Source organism: Centroberyx gerrardi, chromosome 5, assembly GCF_048128805.1.
Source record: "Centroberyx gerrardi isolate f3 chromosome 5, fCenGer3.hap1.cur.20231027, whole genome shotgun sequence".
Lineage (NCBI taxonomy): Eukaryota > Metazoa > Chordata > Actinopteri > Beryciformes > Berycidae > Centroberyx > Centroberyx gerrardi.
The window spans coordinates 21725917-21746325 of NC_136001.1; the positions used below are offsets into that span (position 1 = coordinate 21725917).

At 43.5% G+C, this 20409-nt stretch overlaps 1 protein-coding gene across 1 annotated transcript in view; it reads right to left on the reverse strand.

Moving 5' to 3' along the window:
* LOC139927315 (low-density lipoprotein receptor-related protein 1-like) overlaps nt 1–20409 on the reverse strand; it is a 91771-nt gene that overhangs the window by 53149 nt on the left and 18213 nt on the right. Inside the window, exons 3-6 of the mRNA XM_071919378.2 lie at nt 12492–12629; nt 6370–6489; nt 5835–5963; nt 5440–5703 (exon numbers count right to left, since the gene is read on the reverse strand). Coding sequence (XP_071775479.2) covers nt 5440–5703; nt 5835–5963; nt 6370–6489; nt 12492–12629 — 651 coding nt within the window. The remainder of the gene's footprint in view (nt 1–5439; nt 5704–5834; nt 5964–6369; nt 6490–12491; nt 12630–20409) is intronic.

Consider the following 20409-nt stretch of genomic DNA (forward strand, 5'->3'; position numbering starts at 1 on the left):
GATCAGTTTCTCTAAAAAGGAAAGGAAAGCTTGGGTGGGGGAAATGACGAAGCAGATTCCGCAGCCTAAGAGCGCAATAAAAGTGCGCATAGTGAAAGCTTACCAGCTATGGGCCAATAAATCTGACTGGAATTCCAGAGGAGCTTTCTTTGTTTAGAAAAACTGACACATTTTTCTAAAGAGACTGACTAGCGGGGGAGGGAAATGGAAGACATTCAAATATTTTGGGTTTAAGTAAAAGTGAAAAACAGACAAAGGGAAAATGCAGAGAGAGCCAGAGAGCGAGGAAGAGAAAAGCGAGAAAGAGAGAGAGATAGGGGGAGGGAGGGAGGGAGGGACGGAGAGGGAGAGAGAGAGAGGCAGAGAGAGAGAGAGAGAGAGAGAGAGAGAGAGCGAGAGGCAGAGAGAGAGAGAGAGAGAGAGAGAGAGAGAGGGAGAGAGAGAGAGATCTGATTTCCACTAGGGAAACTTGGCCATTGTGCAGCAGCATTTCTGAGGTTTATGGGAATCAGGGGCCATATTCCCAAAGGTGCTCTTAATTTTTAACACAGAGTTCTCTGTTAAAACACTTCCAGCTGCCCACTGCCTTGCTTGCCCCACAACACACTGATTCATTGATTAAGCCACGGATAAACAGAGGGGGAGAAAAACAGAAGATTGGGCAATATTCTAAAAGTGTGCTGCCACCTCCAAAAACAAAATGCATGACAAAAAAAATCCATCCCCTGCTTTCAGACGGTCCATTTCCCCCCCACTTCTGGTAAACAGAAATGGCTACAGGAAAGCCAGAAACTTTTTTCTCCCTGTCCCTTTCTCTCTCCTCCCATTCTCTCTCTCCTCCTCCATGCATCATCCCCCCATCCCTCCCCTTCGCCTGCTCCCCAGAGGTGGGAAAACAGTCTGGATTCATTAACTGCAGTTCTGTCTGTCTAAAACTAAGCTATAAAAAAACAACACAACATAATTGAAAGAACAGACCGTGCTGCCTTTTTCATTTTTTTTTCCACTAAACAACTTGTTTTCTACATGTTTTCTTGTTAATCTCTCTGCTCCCTGTTGGTCTAAATAAGAAAAACAACAGCCAAGTTTTTGTCCGGATAATCTATTTTGAAATGTATTACTAATTGGAATAATGTTAGGCAGAATTTTAATTCTCATAAGTACATGTAGGAGGTGAGAGTGGGCATGAGGGTGATAAACCTTGAATCACAGATTGGGGTGCATTAAGAGTAATGGTGTGTGTGTATTAGCACCATTACTCTTAATGCAGCTGATGTGGTTTTGAGATATCTGAACCATCACTCTTGCATCCTTAACTGTGAATGAAGATTTAACACCCACATCTCTACTCTCAGCTCCTACGCCTGAACCCCCACTTCCACTCGCCAACCTCCTGCACTCCAAAACACTCCCTCGAGCATCTGGCGAAGGCGTCACACCAGAAAGGGAAACGCGCAGGAAAGCAGGGGATGGCAAAAAAAGGAAAAAACAAAAACCTTCTACTGTAAATGTGGCACTGGTTAAGGTCAGGCAGGGGCATGCGAGGCTCGGGGGGAAAGAAGGTGGATGATTGGGGGAGTGGAAGACAGGATTAAATCAGTGTATCGCTTAGATCAGGGTTAGGGAGTGTGTGTGTGTGTGTGTGTGTGAGAGAGAGAGAGAGAGAGAGAGAGAGAGAGAGTGTGTTGAATAGAGAGAGGACCTGACAATGTGCTGCTGTTAGCCAAGCACGGACTGACTTTCCTTTTAACAGCACATGACCTCTTAAGGAGATTTAAGGCCGGTGTGTGTGCTAAGCGACACTGTAGCCACTGTGCAAGGTAGCTCTTACAGCACAAGCATGGCAGGCAGTGATAGGTTGTACTGAACAGGGATGTATCTCAGCTTCGTTCCTAGGTTTCCCATAGGAACAGCTCTCAGCACCCTGCATTAGATTCAAAAGGGCTGGCAGGTCAGCTTCAAGACCTTGACCAGGTCTAATCCACCGCTGCTTGCCTGCTCGATGCCAGTCTGCTGGCCTCATGTTGTCGTGCTTCTGCTTGCTTATAAAGGCGGATTATTCACAATCACACTGAGCTTACATCACCGCTATTGTGTGTCTGGTAATGTTTTTGATCAGCAGGAGCAAATAGCAGGCACGGGCAAATACGGGAGGAGAGAAAGCATTATGGTTTATTGAAAATAGGGAGTAAAATGTGGGACGGAGATAAAAGGGGACAAAGGGAATGTGATGGAAGGTTAGAGAGACCGAGTAAAAAGAGAGAGTGAGTGAGCGAGAGGGGTGAGGTTTGGGAGGGGGGTGGCACATCTGGACAACTCATCTGTGGCATACTAAGGTCATGAGTCACTGCAACCACACACGCATCATTTCCTGTATGTTCACCCCTGCCACTGGCTGCTGCTGGGTCCTTCCTTGGTGACTGGGAGCAGCCCTGCTCCTCCTACTGTCACACTCACACGCCAACAGCCTCTGCCAATTATCAACTCTGCTGCCTGGGCATTCACTCCAGATTATAGACCGAAACAGATGAGAGAGTAAACATTAAACATCTGCACGTTTTGTTTTTTGCCCTTTTGTTTTGCATTGTATAAATCTCACTCATTGTACTGTATATTTTTTGTGCTGGCACTACGCATGCTGTTTGAGGTAATGTGGTGAGTCACATGAACCGGAAAAGCACTGAGCTCAAAACATTACTGAATTTATACACCTCTACTTTCATTCCTTGTTTTGTATTATATCTAGCACCTGTGTAAGATTGGGATGTGCATGTTTTTACTTATTTAAAAATGAAAAGCAACAACTGTGGCTCTATTCTTCCAAGTCTTTTGGATTTGTCTCATAAGTAGTCAAAGTGCTTTCTGCTGGTATTTCCAAGACATGCGCTGTTCTTTTTCCTCATCTCCTTCCTGCCCATGCACATCTGTACAAACACACATGACAGTTTGGAGGTTCTGAAAATAGGAAGGCTGTGACACGCGTGCAGGAAGCCAAGTGCCTTTTAATCGTTTCCTTATCCCAGCAATAAAGCCCCAGTGCTTCAACATCAGTCACATGCACCCTGTCCTTGCTCCCCGTTGCAGCCAATTCTCCATTTTGTATTTGTGTGCGCATGTGTCTATCAGCATGTGTCTGCACATGAGTACCGCAATGTGTGGGTGTGCATGTGTGTGGGGGACAGGCTTGGAGAATCCAGCTGAGGCTGTTGGAATTTCCTGCACATTCCTCTGGTCTAAAATTATCAAGCACATTGTTAGCAGAGGCTCTAGTTGCAGCTGCATGATTATGGCAATAGTGATAATCCTAAGTATTTTAAATAATTTTGATCATAATTATTAAGCACAAATATAAGCCATGGTGATTTAAAATTGTTTTATTGCCCATTTTACACTTTAAATCAACGTATTGCTTATTTTCACTGTTCTCAGTACAGTATTAAGGTTTCACAGCAGCAGCTAGAAAGTCTCGATATCAACATGAGACTATTTCCAATCTCTACTTTACCTTGGAGTGGATGCTGTGATTTCACTGTACCTGTGGGAGCCTGATAGACTGGAAAATGTATTGCATAATGTTCCGATAACAGATGTGGTGTGATGCTGGGTGAAGACAGTGTGGCGCAGCAGCCGTGAGTTTCATCCTATTACTTTGAGGTACAGCAAAACACCTAAATTATCATTTGCATAGCTGTGAACTTGTTTGATATCATCTGGTTTGAACTACTGAACATATTTCCAAATGGCAGCCACTCAACATCTTCGTGTTCAGATGTGGAGGACAGATTTTCCTCACTGTCATCATTGCGTCTATCTTTTGTTCCTCAAGGCCTGGACTGAGAAAATGCCACTTAATCATTCAGTCTCAGTTATCCCTGATCTGAACTCCAAATACTGGGCTACTTGTCTCAAACGTGAGCTGCCTGCTCAGCTTAGTTTCTGCCATGTTCATGCATGCTTCAGTCACGTGGAGCAGCGGTCGTGCATGGAGACAAATAAGCTGCATGCTGTACACTCAATGGCTGCGATCGGTTACACTGCTTATTGTGAATAGCTGAGAACCAGAAATGAGAAGACCTGATTTGATACACCAAACATTCTAAGTGAAATGAAATGATGTCATGAATATTAAACTTGGAAACTAAAATTGAGCTATAAGATTCTATGGAGTTAATTATGCATTACTCTAGTCTAGTATGCAGCAGTGGGAGGAAGGGGATATGAGGAGAACAAGGGAGGGCAGGTGAGAGGTGAATACGGAGGGCAATGAGGGTGGAGGGGTACCCAGTGTGCATTACACGCATCTAGATTGGTGGATTAAAGCTAGAGGTGATGGCATCTCTGGCTGTTCTGCCACACCAAGCACCAGTTATGACCTCCCTTTAGATCCCAAAGAGGCCTGTTTGTTTGTTTATGCGTGTGTGTGAGAAAAAGAGAGAGAAGAAAAAGAGGGGGAAAGGGTGATAGAGAGGGAAAGTGCACATGAGTGAGTGAGAAAGTGAATAAGTGAGTCAGCCAGCCAGCAAGCAAGAGCTGTCTCTGCTTGCTTGCTGGCTGACTCACTTAGAGAGAAATGGAGTGTTAATTTGATTCAAGACAAAGTGTTTCAACGCATGTAAATAAGTAAGGGAATGCATGCGATATTATAGTTGTACACCATTTGCCACTAAACTTCCGAAGAGATGGTACAATAGACAAGACTGGTAATGTATGCGTGCGCTGGGTAGTGTTTAGGCGTGTGTTGTGACTGTGGCTGCTTTTCCTCTGATTCACTGGAGAAAGTCTGCTCCAAAACCAGGCCATGAATTGGCTGGAAATATGGGCTTGAAGCAGAGAAGTGACAGAGGGAGGGAGGGAGGGAAAGCGGGGTGTGGGGGCGGAGGGCGTTTGACCTACAAGTTCTCCACACTCAGCAGCACGCACATACACACGTCTGCATTCACACATGTTTTTCCTTAGATCTCCACGGTCTGTCTTTCAGTTTCCTTTTTACTGGAAAAGAACTCTCCAGCATTTTCTGTAACCAAACTTCAGCCATGGAAAAACACGACTGCGTTCAGTGTGTTGTAATCCAACGCCATAATAACTCTGACTCACATGCTGTGCATAAGCACAGAAAAACTAAAGGACAAAGTGTCCTTACATATGACAGTGCCACACATACTGTACTGTCTATGCAAATAGAAATACACACACACACACACACACACACACACACACACACACACGTAGCTTGCCTGATATTGCAGGCAGAGGCAGATGTTGGCGATGTGGTATCATGTACTATGTATACAGAACTGGGCTATGACATTCTGTATACTCTGTATACAGAATGTACTCTACTGAGGTGTAGGTCATGCTGTGCTGAGTTCTGTGCTGCACTAGATAACAGCATAACCATTACAGTGTTGTACTATAAAGGTATTACTGCAGTGTACTCACGATGGAGGCTGAGGGAGATGTTGATGACTCTCTCATCTGTGAAGCTCTTCAGATTGGGGATCTTGGCACACTTGAGGTGTGTGGAGGCGGGGGAGTCTCCCACATGGATCCAGCACACGGCCTCCTGGGCGTAGAGGAAGTCCATGGCCGTGGTTTGTTTGGTGCTGGTGGACAGCAGGCTGTGGACTGTGGAGCCGCTCAGGGACGTGGCTTGGATGTTCTGGGAGTTGGCGATCAGCAGGACAGGCAGACGGTCCACTGGCACTGGAATATAACATGGGCATAACAGCGCTGACTACAAACAGGCTGAACATGAACTGGAAGCCCACACAGTCTCATAAAAAGTGGTGTCATACAAAATCCACGATGTTCCTGGCAGGGTATACAGTACTTACCATTCTTGGCCTTGCAGGAGCGATTATCTGGCTGGGGCAAGTAGCCCTCCACACAGGAGCAGGTGTAGGAGCCCTCAGTGTTGGTACAGGACTGACTGCAGGTCCCATACACACTGCACTCATCAAAATCTGAGCCACAGAAAACACACATTGCAATGCTCAATTAAGGTTTACAGTCGGCAAATAGCTTAGTTCATTCTAGTTCAGAAAGAGGTAAGAAGAGAGGATAGACTGACAGATGCACTGCAAAAATGTCAATCTTGTGTCATTTAGTCTTGTTTTCAGTTTTAAAATCTTATTTTTCTTAAAGCAAGTGCAAAAAAATCCGCTAATGGGGTGACAAAATTTCACTTGTTACAAGAATATTCAGGCGACAATTTCTTAACATAAGGCACTAGTATCAAGATCATGTCACTTAATTGAAGCTAATTTAAGACTCAACATTAGATTAAATGACTTGTTAAGACAGACATTTTTTGCAGCGTGTTGGTGTCACTGAAGAACAGGAGAGCTGCCAGTGTGCAGAGGAAATCACCTTTGCATGTCTTTCCATCCAGGCTGATCTCATAGCCGCTCTTACAGTAACAAGCAGGCCCTGCTGGAGTCACGGCACAGTTGTCCTGACAACTGGAGAGAGTGCAGTTGGACGCAAACTCTGAAGGGAGAGAAGGAGGGAGGAAGGGAGGGAGAGAGCGAGGGGATGAGTTCGGGGTACTTTGAGGATGACTTGAAGAGGTAATGTGTGAAGGCACAAGGGAGGGGGATAGAGGTCTTACAAAGGAGCAGTGGCAAGACCTGGGGAGAAACTCATAAAGGCATAACAGATGGGAGGGGGGACATTGGTGCATAGATCAGGACACAAATTTAAGAGATAAAATTCGCTGAGAATTGGGAAATGGCAAACAGTATCATTACATTAGTTTTCAATTTAGACACTGATGTTTTATTTGTGCATCTTTTCTCATCCTTCACTGTGTCTGACTGGTTTTTAGCAGCCTCAAGGTGAAACTGATGAATGAGTCACAGATGTTTTGGTATAAAGCATATATTTCACCGATAATGCACCAGTAGAATTAGCACACAAACACACTTTTATGCATAAACCCATAACGTGTTTTAATATTCTTTTGCATCTAGAGATGGCTATGATGATCATTTAGGGCAAATAACAAATTTCAGTGGTTAAATGTCCATTAATGTATCTCTTCGCAATTCTTTGAGAGCAAACTTTTGGGAATACTATACAAAAAAACATCTATCTTTTACACCACCAAAGAAAATCTTTACTGTAAATGTTCAATACTGTTGATTTTCTTTCTAAATTGTTGACATCAATATTGGACCAAAGATGTTGTATCAGTGGGGCTCTACTGGGAGGTGGGCTTTCTGAACAACTATGTAATAATCCATTCATCATGCTGCTACCAACCCACAGTTCATACTGTAAAGTTTGATCAATTACTCCGGCTTAACTAATCCTGCTGGGTACGATCTGGCACCAGACCCAGAGCTGAGGGCCTGCCTGCAGGTATGAGGAGCTGGAGCTTAGTAATGCAACCTGGGCCTCCAGGCTTTGAAGAGACTGCTGTTCTAAGCTTCCTGGGGAATATCAATAGCTCAGCAGGGTGCTGAAGTGTGTAAATACTTGATGAGTGTATGTGTGTGGCTACAGATTGTTAAACTATATTATCTCTTTATCTCCCCGTTTATTCAAACCTCCTCCGGACAATGAGTCGCATATAAATAAAGCGTAAGTATAAAACATTTAGTCGAGAGGTTCAGTTACTGTTCATCTAAACATTAGAATTAGAAGCGTGATCTCATTGACTTTGAATGTGGTATGGTTGTTGGTGGCAGACATGTCGGTTCTGGCATTGCAGAAACCAACTGCCAACTTCCTGGGATTTTGACACTCAACAGTGTCTAGAGTTGGCTGAGAATGGTGTGATGAACAAAAACATTCAGTGAAAACACCTCATTGATGAGAGAGGTGAGAGGACAAAGCTAACAGGTGGGCCACAAATATGTAAATAACAGCCCAGTGCAACAGTGATAGTGCTGCACAATATATGGCAAAAATGTTAATCTAATTAATGTTAATTATTTTGCTGACAATTAATTAATTAATTTGTTTCAGTTTCAGGAAACAAAATAATTTTATTACCCCTTTGCACCTTCACTTTTTCAGTGCAGTATTTCTCAAAGTAGCAGCAGCTAGAAATTCTTGTTTTCACTCTGTCTTTCTCTAATTGTCCTTATTTACAACTTATTTACAACATTATTACTTTGGGGCACAGCTACAACCCTAAGGCAAATTTAACAATAACAATAACAACAATAACAATAATGATACCGATAGCAATTGTGATCTTGTATAGCAAGAGAGCGAGAGTTTCCAGTCGAGAAAACCTTGCACCCCACCAGAAATTAGTATCTCAGCCTTTGAGATGGATTTCTCTACAATGGATTTCTCCTTGTGTGATTGTTAAAAATAGTGGGTCTAGAAAGCATCCCTTGCTCTTGGATTCTGAGGGATTGTCGCCAAAATCTGACATTTACCACTGATGTTTTAGATCATTGGAATTGTTTTCCTATTAAACTCTATTTTAGCTGCACTGAAAATATCTGGACGCAACGTCACATCATCTACATTTGGCCACTTATCCACAGGAATAAGAAAAATATGCCACCAAGCAACAAAATGGACCCAGGAATGCAAGGTACATTGCCAATAGCTGTTTTGTAAGTGTTTTAGGGTTGATCTTTCCTTTAAGTGAAGCATGCATTCAGATACAATGGGGTCTTTGTATGGCTGACCAGAGAGAGAGATCAGCAAACACCGGCGCCCTGCACTCACAATCAATCCCTCCCTGCCAAGCCTGACCATCATCACACACACACACACACACACACATACACACACACACATCAAATATACAAGTGCACAAACATCACATGCTCCATTCACACCTTCCAGTCACTTCACCTACTCACCATGGAATCTCAACAGCCAGCGCAAAGCATATCCTGTGAGATATGTATCAAGACACACTGAGTCATGGCACAGTCAAACAGCCGCAGTCACATCAAACCAGGCTGAGATCTATCCGTCATAAGTGATTCACTTTGCCCAGAAACACTAGCAGACAATTCACACTGACACTACACCTCTGGGAGGGGAGGAGGGGAGTGGGATTAAGAATTTCTTCTTCGAGGTGCGACTCTTTAAAGATTAAAGAAAATAAAAGCACACACATTTACAGAAGGTGCTTGTTTGTCTGCCACAGCTCAGTCAAAAAAACAAAACAAAAAAAACAAAAAAACAAATCAGCAGATTTCTGTGTTGCTGCTGGCTGTAAAGCTATTTAGCCTGATCAGGCATCTAGCTGCTCTGTATGAGAATGAACATCTTAGATTATACAAGTTACTCCCTAAACCCACTGCCTCACTGCCAGTCCTCTACAACGCAGTAAATACAATGAATATTACAGACACACTACAAGCCCTCCTGCTGCACTCCGAAGGCCTGCTGGGACAACCATGGTTCAAATTACAGACTTGCTGGGAATTTTCCATAACATGTCTGAGCATTGAGCAACCCAGAAAGTGTTTATAAAACCAACATGAGCAACAATGTAAACAACCCACCATGACATACACCACAAAATATCTATTTTGGAGCAAATACAAATACATACAAAATTACCTATTCCAGTTTAGAATGCAAACCACTCAATATGGGTGAGAGATGAACCCCCCTACTGAGGAATTTGACCCCCTGGAAGATGAAAGATGTCCTGGGGAGGGCGCACGCACGCACGCACGCACACACACACACACACATACACACACACACACACCCCTACAAACCCAGCCAGCATGAAAGCGCATGAAAATTTGATGTCCTTTCCCATGGCTCTCTCCATGTTTTTTTTAATAAATATTTCATCCTAGCTCACTTCTCCTGTGAAGCCATAGTGGGGAGGTGGAAAGATGGGAATGGGAGAGAAAGGTGCCCACCTCAGTAAGTGAACAGAATGACTGGACGGACTCTCAGGGGACCAAAAGATGGACATGTCAGTCATTTAATAGCATAGATCCCCTGGACATGCAGACCTCTAACCTGAGGAAACATTGCACGCTCCACCTACCCATGTGACTGAAATATTGTGACAACATTATTGATGTGTGTGAAAAATGTGCACCTATATGTACACTATATATTGATATGGCTAATCCCAGGGACAAACTCAGTAATAACAATAGGAATAATCTTTATTTCTATATCACTTTTCAAAACTCAGAAAGCACTTCACAAAAAAATAAAATAAATGCAAAATATAAATGCAAGGCAAGAGTCATAAAACGGAGGTCAAAAACAGTGTTTAAAGGTAATTACATGAAAGCAAGTCTTTAAAAGTGAGTTTTAAGAAGTGATTTAAAAGATGATACAGATTTAGACCTGCCTGAGTTCCTCCTCTTGTTTTTAATCTATATTATGGAACAGCCAGTAGGGGCCTGTCCGAGGAACTGAGGCTATGATCTGGCTATATAGTGTTAAAAGGTCTGTGAAATAGCTTGGTGCCAGACCCATCCGTGCCTTTAAAGTGATCAGTAAACTCTTTGACACAGAGAGCCCAATTCTGGTAAACAGGCAACCAAAGTTGGAGATGAGAGAGAGCCTTTTGACAGAGGCAAGAATATAGAGAGTTTCAATAGTCAAAGCGAGAAGAGATAAAAGCGTGGAAGACTTTCTCCAGATCACTAAAGGATAAAAATGGCTTTGTTTTGGAGATATAGATATATATATACTTTGGAGATAGATGACTCTTGCTTTTAAATTTTACATCAGTGCACATGTACTAATCAACAACAACAACCATAAAGACATTGGCAGGTTGATCATTGAATATATACTGTATATGCTTCTGTGGTGAAATGCAAATATGACCATCTACACTGTACTTCTACTGTGATTTTCTGTGAAATCCACGTGGAGAAAGTAGACCAGATGCTGAAGCTGTCACTGCAGGCTGGAAGTGTAGATGGGAAGTGGGTTACGCTACACAGCCGCTCTGTGTCCTGTGTGAACAAGCCCTAAGAAGGAACGTTCCCCAGCTTCTGCTGCTAAAGGTCACCGGTCTCTCTGCTATGAAGTAGCATTAGAATTCCTCAGAGATATTATTTTGACTCATAAAAGATATTAATTGGGTTGAGAACACTTTTATGTCTAAGACCTTGGATAGAAAGGGCAGTTTGGAGATGGGCCTGTAGTTTGCAGCAGACGAGGGATCAAGACTAGGTTTCTTGAGAAGAGATTGAACTACTGCATGTTTACAGTAAAACTAAAAGGGAAAATGCCAGTGGCCAGAGAGCTATTGATATTAAAGAAAATGCTCACAACTGACTGATTCGAATACCTCTTTAAGAGCCTTTGTAGGGACAACATGTAGGGGACAGGTGGAGGACTTCTTGTGAGACTGTCTCACAAGACAGGCTTCAAAGCAGCTCATCACAGAAGAATTACCAACAGTGACAGAGGGTGACATTTGCAGTCTTATATTCTCTACTTTTTTTTTGTAAAGAATATTAAAAATTCTGCACCCCTTGCCAGGGAGGCTTAAGTACAGTAATTCCAGGAGGGGTTAACAACTTAATCAATAATATTAAGAGCAGTCTAGAGTAACTCTGTAGCACACCTCAGTGTGTAGAGGAGTGGTGCAGCAGTAACACTCCCTGCTGGTTGTTCTCACATTTTTATAACCTTTGTAAGCATTTAGACCATCAATGTGCTTTGTGTGTTCTATGCTGATTTCTCATCTGCCCCTCCTTGTGCCAAACATAACTTCCCTGAATTGTGCCAATAATGGATAATTCACTGTTTCAGTTTTGTTTTGACTTGTACCCAAAGATATTTTGGTCTTTCACATGATCAAGTTCTCTGTTTGCGGTTAACTGGATCAGCACATTTTTAATAGAGTATTACATTTTTTACAAGCACAGTTCATCTGGAAAGTAGATGATCCCACCTGGGCCATCATAACTTGAATAGGTTCCTAGTTTTTGTTTTCAAAATGACAGCTTCAGCAATTTAGAGCACAAACACAGCACATCAGTTTAGTCTGTCCTGTTCCATTCGCACAAACACACAAAGTCACACATGCTCTTGTCTCCACATGGCATACAGAATTGTGGCTTTATGGAAAATTAACCAAGGCACCCATGTGTTATCATACTCCTACATATGTGTTTTAACACACAGGGCAGCACAATCCTTCAGTATCATAATCCAGTCTTACTGGCTGCCTATGTTTGGGGCACTCAGGCACTCTGTGCACTGTGTGAGGGTGCAGGATGAACTCTTATACAAGGCCAGTAAATGAGTCTGTTAGCGCCAGTTCACTGTTAGTGTGCTGTGTTAAGATTCAATGGGTAGGAAATGTATAGTGAGGATGGTAACATGCGCAAAATTATTTGTACAGTCTAAAGACTTGGTGATTGTGCCCAATGATGCCCACTCCCCTTCCCATCATTTAGACACAGATATACTAACACATGAAGACTTACACTAACATTTGTAAACTTACACTGCACTCTGCATACTCTTTTACACTCAAATTTACTGAAGAAGTTTGTGACAGTGTGTGGTAGTGATACCTCTGCAGTGTGGTCCCTCATCCCAACCATCAGTACAGTCTGGGACCCCGTTGCACAGTTTGCTCATGTGGATGCACAGCTCTGTCCCCCCACACTGGTACTCATTGGGGGGGCACCGTGATACACGAGTGTGTGGACCTGAAAAACACAAACACAAAACATGGTTAACTGAAAGAATTGATTAATATGAACCACATCTGTGCTGTTCCTAAGAAGGACAAGATTTCCAGCCTTGATGCCGTGATGAAGACCTTTCAGCCAACTGGGACTGTTCTAATTTAAAATAATCATCTCTATCTCCGATTGATAGGAAACAGTAGTGATTCAACCTATACTCAGTTCATGAAACCTTCACATTTTAGTCCTTAAGGAGGACAGTCACTCTTCTATTCATTCCAAAGAAACTGCTGCTGCTGCTGCTTCCAGAAACGTAAAACACATCACTTCAGGATTTTTCCCAGGAAACAGCTACCTACTCATAGGTAACTGCTTCAGCAAATGTAAAGTCCTTCTTCTCCTGTTCCAAGGGCAAGCTCAAGTGTGTAGTCCGCACTGCTAAGTGGGTCACTGGGTGCCAGCTGACCCCGAGGAAATGTATGACAGTAGGACAAAGACAAGTGAAAGGATGATCGCCATCGGCCCGTTCCTCCCATCTGTTCCAAGAACTCTTGTCTGGTAGACAGCAGTGGTCCATTCACTTCTTCCCAAGAGGCGTCTCCCTGCTTAACCTGCACCCTTAACACTCCCCCCACCACACACACACACACACACACACACACACACACCTACACACACACACACACACATACAGCATCTGGACTCTTCCCACCCAACCAAACCTGTTACTATTTATTATTACCCAAGTAGTATGTGCATAGACTCTTGAAGTGATACTTCTTTACAATATTAGCACAATGCGGCGTCTCTTCACACTTTGCCACTTTATAGCTCATGGAATTGTCTGTTCTATGAGCCTCATATTCATGTTGTTCATTGTATTTAGAGTAAATACATCTTGGTCCACTGGACTAAAGTGCAGGACACTCACTACACTTTATATTGTCATATCATATTCATTTGTAAGTATTAGGCAAATAAAGTTATTCTGATTCTAAAAAGATATCAGACATTTGTTCAAGGAAAACAGGCATGTTTGTTTGCCTCTTTTTTCCTCCTAATCCTTGCTGTTCATATCACTTACCTCCTTTCCTAATACTTCTCCCTTTCCCTCCTCATCCATCACAGTATTTCATTTGTCTTCTCCTCTTGCCAGCATAACAGGCAGAACCACAAGGCAGGAATCCAAAGAACCATTGTGGCAGCAGAAGATGGCAGCTAGGGAAAACTAGCAGGAGCTACAAACACACTATTATCCTGGTTGGGACTGGCCAAATGACTACCTTCTCTACATATACAGCATACACACATCCAAGCACCCCAGAGGCAAAACACCAATAGTAAGCATGCCAATGTTTGTGGCAGACGAGCCTGGTATAGTAGTATGTGCTAAGACGGGACCTTGAGATCCCTGGGGACAGACAACATGAAGCTAAATAGATCTCGGGTGAATTTGAGTTTGGCCAAAGTTACTGCCTGCATGACACTAAATCTATGCAGCTCTAAGTCAATATTGGTCAGAATATATTCATAAAATCCTGGGCCAAGCAGAGACGGCTTTTCTCCTTAATCATGTTTTTTTCGGTGTTCATTTGCTTGGGCCAGGCCTGCTGCCTTGTGCCTCTGACCAGAGTTTCATCTACAAAAAGACTCCAATGACTCAGCACATCATATTAGAAGCATTTCAATCCCTAGGTCCAACCAGTACATCCGCTGCCCAAAATATTGTGCTATATATCTCCCACTTACTGTCACACAGTCCAAGTATATTTAAAGGGCTGTGAGATGCCTGTTGGGCAATAACTCCCTCCTTGATTGAATTTTCTCACAATAATTCACTTCATAATGATGTGTTTATGGCAGCTATTTACCGTGCTGTAATCATGACACTAGCACGGAATCATGGTTTATATGTTCAGTGCAGAACACAGAGTCTTATTTGTAGCGTATTTGTCAACTCCCAAAATGCTCATTGCTTTGTCTGTGCCTGAATCGTAGCAGACGGCAGGATGTTTCTATGTGTCTGTCCTTTATTCAGCTGTTTCATAATACACTGACATAATACACTAACACCAGCCTGACAGACAGAGCTCACTGACATTGGCAAAATAAGAGGAAATGAGAGCATAATCCTGGTCATTTGTCTACTTCTTGGTCTATTTTCAAAAACTGAAAACTAAACGTTAGCAACATCAATATCTTTGTTACATATAATTCCATACAAGCAAGGTTATACTTATAAACCCTTCTAAAGATTTCTCTTAACCGTTTAGCCTAGCTGTAAACAAGATGCAGCCAGATCCATGAATTGTTTTTTTTGTTTTTTTAAACCGATCACACTTTCTCTGCGAGGCCCATCTCCCTCCGCCCATGTGGAAAGTCAAACTGTTAGTCTTGGCGATCCCTCCTCCTCCCTCTCCTTCCTTCCCTATCTCCTCCCATCTTTCTTTTTCTAACATCTGTTGACCCATTTAAGAATATAAGAGGGAGGGCAATGCGCGGAAAATGAACAACAAAGAATGAAAAAACAAAAAGGAGAAAGAGAGAGGGGGGGAGAGAGAGAGAGAGAGAGAGAGAGAGAGAGAGCGAGAGAGAGAGAAGAGAGACAGAAGACAAAATGGATCACCTCATCCACGGGAAGTGGACAGAGCCCCACAAGGCTCCATTCTAGTGCTCGCTGGCAGCGACTGGCAGGGCTGCAGTGGAAAAGGCATTGCTATGTGAATTAAACAGGGTCTTTTATTCCACATTCCTCAAGTGTGAGTGAGCCAGGTTAGCAGCCCAAAACCTCTTTCTCTTTGGGGGAATTCTAATAACACTAACAGTCTGCATTTAGTGTCTTTCTCTCCATAGCTCCTTCACTAGTTCCTGTAGAGTCAGTGGCGCTCTAGTGAGCTGTACAGTCAATGTGTTAGCTTCTCAGAGTGATAGATCTAGACAGGCTGGCTGCAACTGGATCAAATACTCTGTTCTGTAGCTCCATTAGGGCGGTTCATCCAGGGAAAGGGGAAAAATAAAAGGATTCTGGTGTCTCCATCATCGACCCAATACAGGCTATCGTTGTGATGGTGCCAGTGGATGAAAACTGAGGTTGGAGATTTGACCATTCTTTTCCTATGAAGAACCAGGGGATTGTTCCAGGGCGTCACAGAGACGTCAGCAGACACCAGGACCGAGTTCACTTCTTCCATAGGTCTGTCTGACTCAACAGATCTGTGCGAGGCTGTACACACACACACACACACACACACACACACACACACACACGCACAGCTTCAGGCCTAGCTCATTCTAAAATCACAAACCAATAATGGGGTTGTCGTAAAATACCTAAACTTCAATGGATATTTCTCTATAAGGAAGCAAGATTAATACCTGATGGATTTTTTCCAGAGCCTATGGAGTCACTTTTGGAGCTAAACAAAGCCTTTCTTCTCTAATCATCTATCAAAACAAGATTGGGGGACGGCGGATTCCAGACACCTTGCACGAGTGGAGTCTTTAAGCCGCTCCACATAGAGGCAGATCACATGCACTTTTCCAGTCCAAGGGGTGTGTGTGGGGTGGCTAGACGTGACAGGAGAAGTAAGGCCATTGTTTGGATCACACAAATCGGCTGTGGCCCCCTACAAAGCAGGCTGAGCCGCGGTGTTGTAAGCAGTGTCACGTGGCGTCCAGCCCCGGGTCTGAGCTGTGGCAGGGACACGTGTGGGAAGAGATGGGGAAATGGGGAGAGTCAAAGGTAATGGCAAGGGCCAGGGTGATGAAAGAGGAACAGTTTTAGGATTGGCATTTAAAGACATATTCTCCTCAGTACTTGTAACAGCTATAGGACCTCTGACAACTTTATAATCCTTGTTTTTAAAAGTTTTCACTCAAATAACATGTTGAAAATGAATTCATCTTGGAAACACTGTCTTCATCAGTGTCTCCTCTCTTATAGCCCCAGTAGTAGTCTCAGCTGGGTCTGACCGAGGAGCTGAAGTAGCCCAGATCCTGGGTCTGGTTCAGATTGTCCCTGAGCCCAAAGCTTGTTGGGCCGTGGGGATTTTCCATTCACCAGCGCATGCCTCCAGTCCATATAGTCAACACAATGCTCATTCAACCAGTAACAAACACACAAACAACAAAAAGCTGCCTGTACTTGAGCAAAACATAAAAGGGACATTAAGCAGGCCAGAATGAGGCCAAATGAAGAAAGCAGCGGGGCAGCTCGTTCGCCTTGCAGCTAGCGTAGCCACCTACAGCCTGGAGTTTATTTTCTTTACTACAGAAGCATGGCTATCAGCATGTGAAACAATATGAAACAAGAAAGTACTACAGTATATTCCACCCCAGCACTGGTCACTGAAGAGAATACCTTTACACCAACAACTGTTTCATCATTAAAGAAAAAAAAAAAACATGGTACTTTTCATGCAACATCAAACATCCCAATACAGATGAATAATTTAATGTGTTGATCCATAAATATACCTCATGAATAAATAAAGTGGTGTGCCCAGTTTACTGCCAGCAGCACTTAATGACGCTGTGCTAATAGCGGGTTTCTCTGACCACTAATGACCATGTCCCGACAGGCTGGCTGGCCCTTCCTGCGATGCCCCTGGCCCAGGATCCACATGACACATTCTTGGATGAAGCACCCATATCCTGACCCAGCAGGCCAGAGGCACCCCTGACCTCCCCCTGCCTGCCCCGCCAAGCAAACACAACTCCAAAACAACTAGGACACGGCGCTGAAACACAAGACGCAACAACGCCGGAGAGTTTCATTTGCTGCCACCTCATCTAAGTGAGAATAGTGCGGCCAACGTGGGAGTTTGTATTTTGATGTTGCTAGTCAACACATCTTAGCCTTGTCAACAAGTTCACGGACAGCCAGAACAGCAGGCACAGCAACAGCTAGCAGTGCTGTGGGTAACAATGCCTACACCTCAGCACTGTTTGTTATTTCCCTGACAGCTTTCCTATAAACATTTCACTCCCCAGATGAAAAAACACCACATCCATCTGCCACGCTGACCAAACCGCTGGGTGCCTTGAGAAAATTACAACAGTTCTGTCGCGCTGATTTTTTCTGGAGAGCCACCTCAATTCACTCTGTCCAGGCAGTCATCAACATAACACTGTTTTGCACAATATATGCAGTTCAGTATGACTCTCTAGGGCCTTAACCCTGGTGGCAGACGCTGGCTATCTGTGTGCCCACCCTTAGTGCCCACCCTGCACCCGGTGGCTGGATCTCTGGTCTCTGGCGCTCTGCTCGCCCCCTCCTTCCCCCATACCCACACCACATTTACATTCCATCCTGGGGGGCTTCTGGGGTGGCTGGCAGGGCGACAAGCAAAGCAGGAAGGCTAAATCCAGCTCTCGAAAGCACAACAAACTCAGCCTTCTCCAAACACAGGAACACCACTGCTCCTCAGGGCAGAGAAACCGCTAAGCAGACAGCTCTATCAGTAAAGTAAATCAAGTTAAGACAGCACCAGCAGATTCATACAGGCCAATGCCACCGCAGATCCTGATAAATACAAAACAGATTAGGTCTGTATCAGTATTGCAGTCCGAGTTGTGAAAGAGAGGAAGAGAAAAAACAAACACACACAAAGGAAATCATTTGATGAATTTCCAAGTTATATCATCCACCACACACACACTCACACACACACACACACACGTACACACACACACACACATACACACACACACACCTTCCTGAGGAGGCATGTGTAAAGCTCATGCATAAAAGGACAGATAACAAAAGTTCTGACACACACCATCTTACACACACACACACACACACACACACTTGTAAGTGCTCATGTGCCAGCATGCAGGTAAACACACACACCCAAACATGCACACACACACACACATGCACACACCACACAAAAACACACACACACACACACAGATGAAAGAATAAAAAATAGACCTATTGAATACTAAATGAAGTTCTTAAGTACCTACTCTATTTCTGAGATTGAACAGACTCATTCTTCGATTCACTGGCCTATTATATCTTCACAATTGAGTGAGGATTAACTTAAAACCATTAAAATTGCACAGGTTCTCCATGTAAAGAAACGATGGGGAGTTATACTGCTGCCCGAGAATGACTAAATATCTTGAAAGGCCCAGAAAGCAAGAGACTAACTTTAAACACCACAAATCAAACACCAAGCCCTTCTCTAGACAGCCATTTTCATGTGATTGCGTAGTACATTAGAAAACTTATTCAAAGACAGAGGACTAATTATCCCATAAAAAACAGCTATGCAAATGGAAGGAAGGGCCTGAGGAGGTCGGAGAAGAGGATGAGACAAAAAGAGTGGGACAAAAGAAATCGAAGGAGACACAAAACCTGAGGCGACAGATGTTAAACACCTACTGTAGAAGACAACCTGTGCGTTCAATAATGCATTTCTCTCTCTGCAGGATATAGTCACTTGTATTACACCGCCTCCTAATCAGACACAAGGTGGCTTACTGGGAGGGGAAGAGAGAAGAGCCACGAGGCAAAGCCAGGTGTTCTGCGTCTGTCTGTGCCACGAGGAGTGGGGGCTTCACTTGCCCAAATGATCATATTAGTATTACAGTTCATGATTCTCCTGAATCGTACCATCTTTTTGCGCAGTCCCCAATCTCTCTCTTCCTGTCGCAGGCTCGGTCCTGTCCCCCCCTAAGTGTGCCTCCGGCCTCATCTCTCCCCCTCCTCCGCCTGCCCCCCTTCTCCAGAGAGCCCTGCTGAGATTACATAATGGTCTTTTTAAAATTTAAACCCCTGACACGCTTTTCTTGGCTGCACACAGGCCGGTCTCTCTTGTCCTGCCTCAGGGGGGCCAGCTTTGCCCTCTCTAGTGCCCCAGCTACAACCTTCCATCTAAAACTGGGCAACTGGTGGCCGCTAGATCGCATCTGGCCCCCACACCCTTCAAACAGAGCACCCATATAAACTTTTTGCCTGTATGTGCCACACTATTATTACTATATAATAATATATATAATAACTGTGATTTTGGGACCATATGCATGCATTTGGCACTGTTGGAAAGACAAGCTCAGATGAAAGATGAAACGTTTACTCGCATCTATTTTCGTCAGATGAACTCAGATGTCACTGGAGCACTTGGAAATTACCTTTCTTCATTCTCTCACCTCATTTGCCTATTTTCACAGAAATTGCATGTCACACAACAGTTCCAGCTGTGGGACATTTCCGAGATCTTTCTTCTATAAAGCAGGTATCTTTGAGATCTATAAAGAGGATTTCATTTTCACTGTTTGAAGACACATACGCATCTATTATCACTCAGCCAATTATGATTTGCTGCACATAATAATACAAGATTTTTGAAGGTCTTAAAGATCATTTTAACAGCTAACATATTACGCATTCTGGTCAGATTTACCAACTTTAATATGCATAATTCATCTACAGCGCATCACTTTAATCACATTCCAAGCAATGCTATCAGTCCAGTATTTATTATTTACTATTTACACATAATAGTAATGAAGTAAATTCCTTGAGAGCTTAAATATTCTGAATATTTCATTTCTCAGATTATACACAAGTGTTGATTATACATTTTCTGTGTCATGTATGTCTCCGAGAAAACGCAACACATTACGTATTGGGAAACATTTATATCTTGTTGACGATTTGGTTCCAAAACCATGCACTGTCACACTATATGGTAGCTCATGTTCCCCTTATTACACTCACATTACATCATATGAGTTGGTCTGAGTTTCAGAGTAGTGCACGCTCATGCACACACATCTCCAGGCCCCT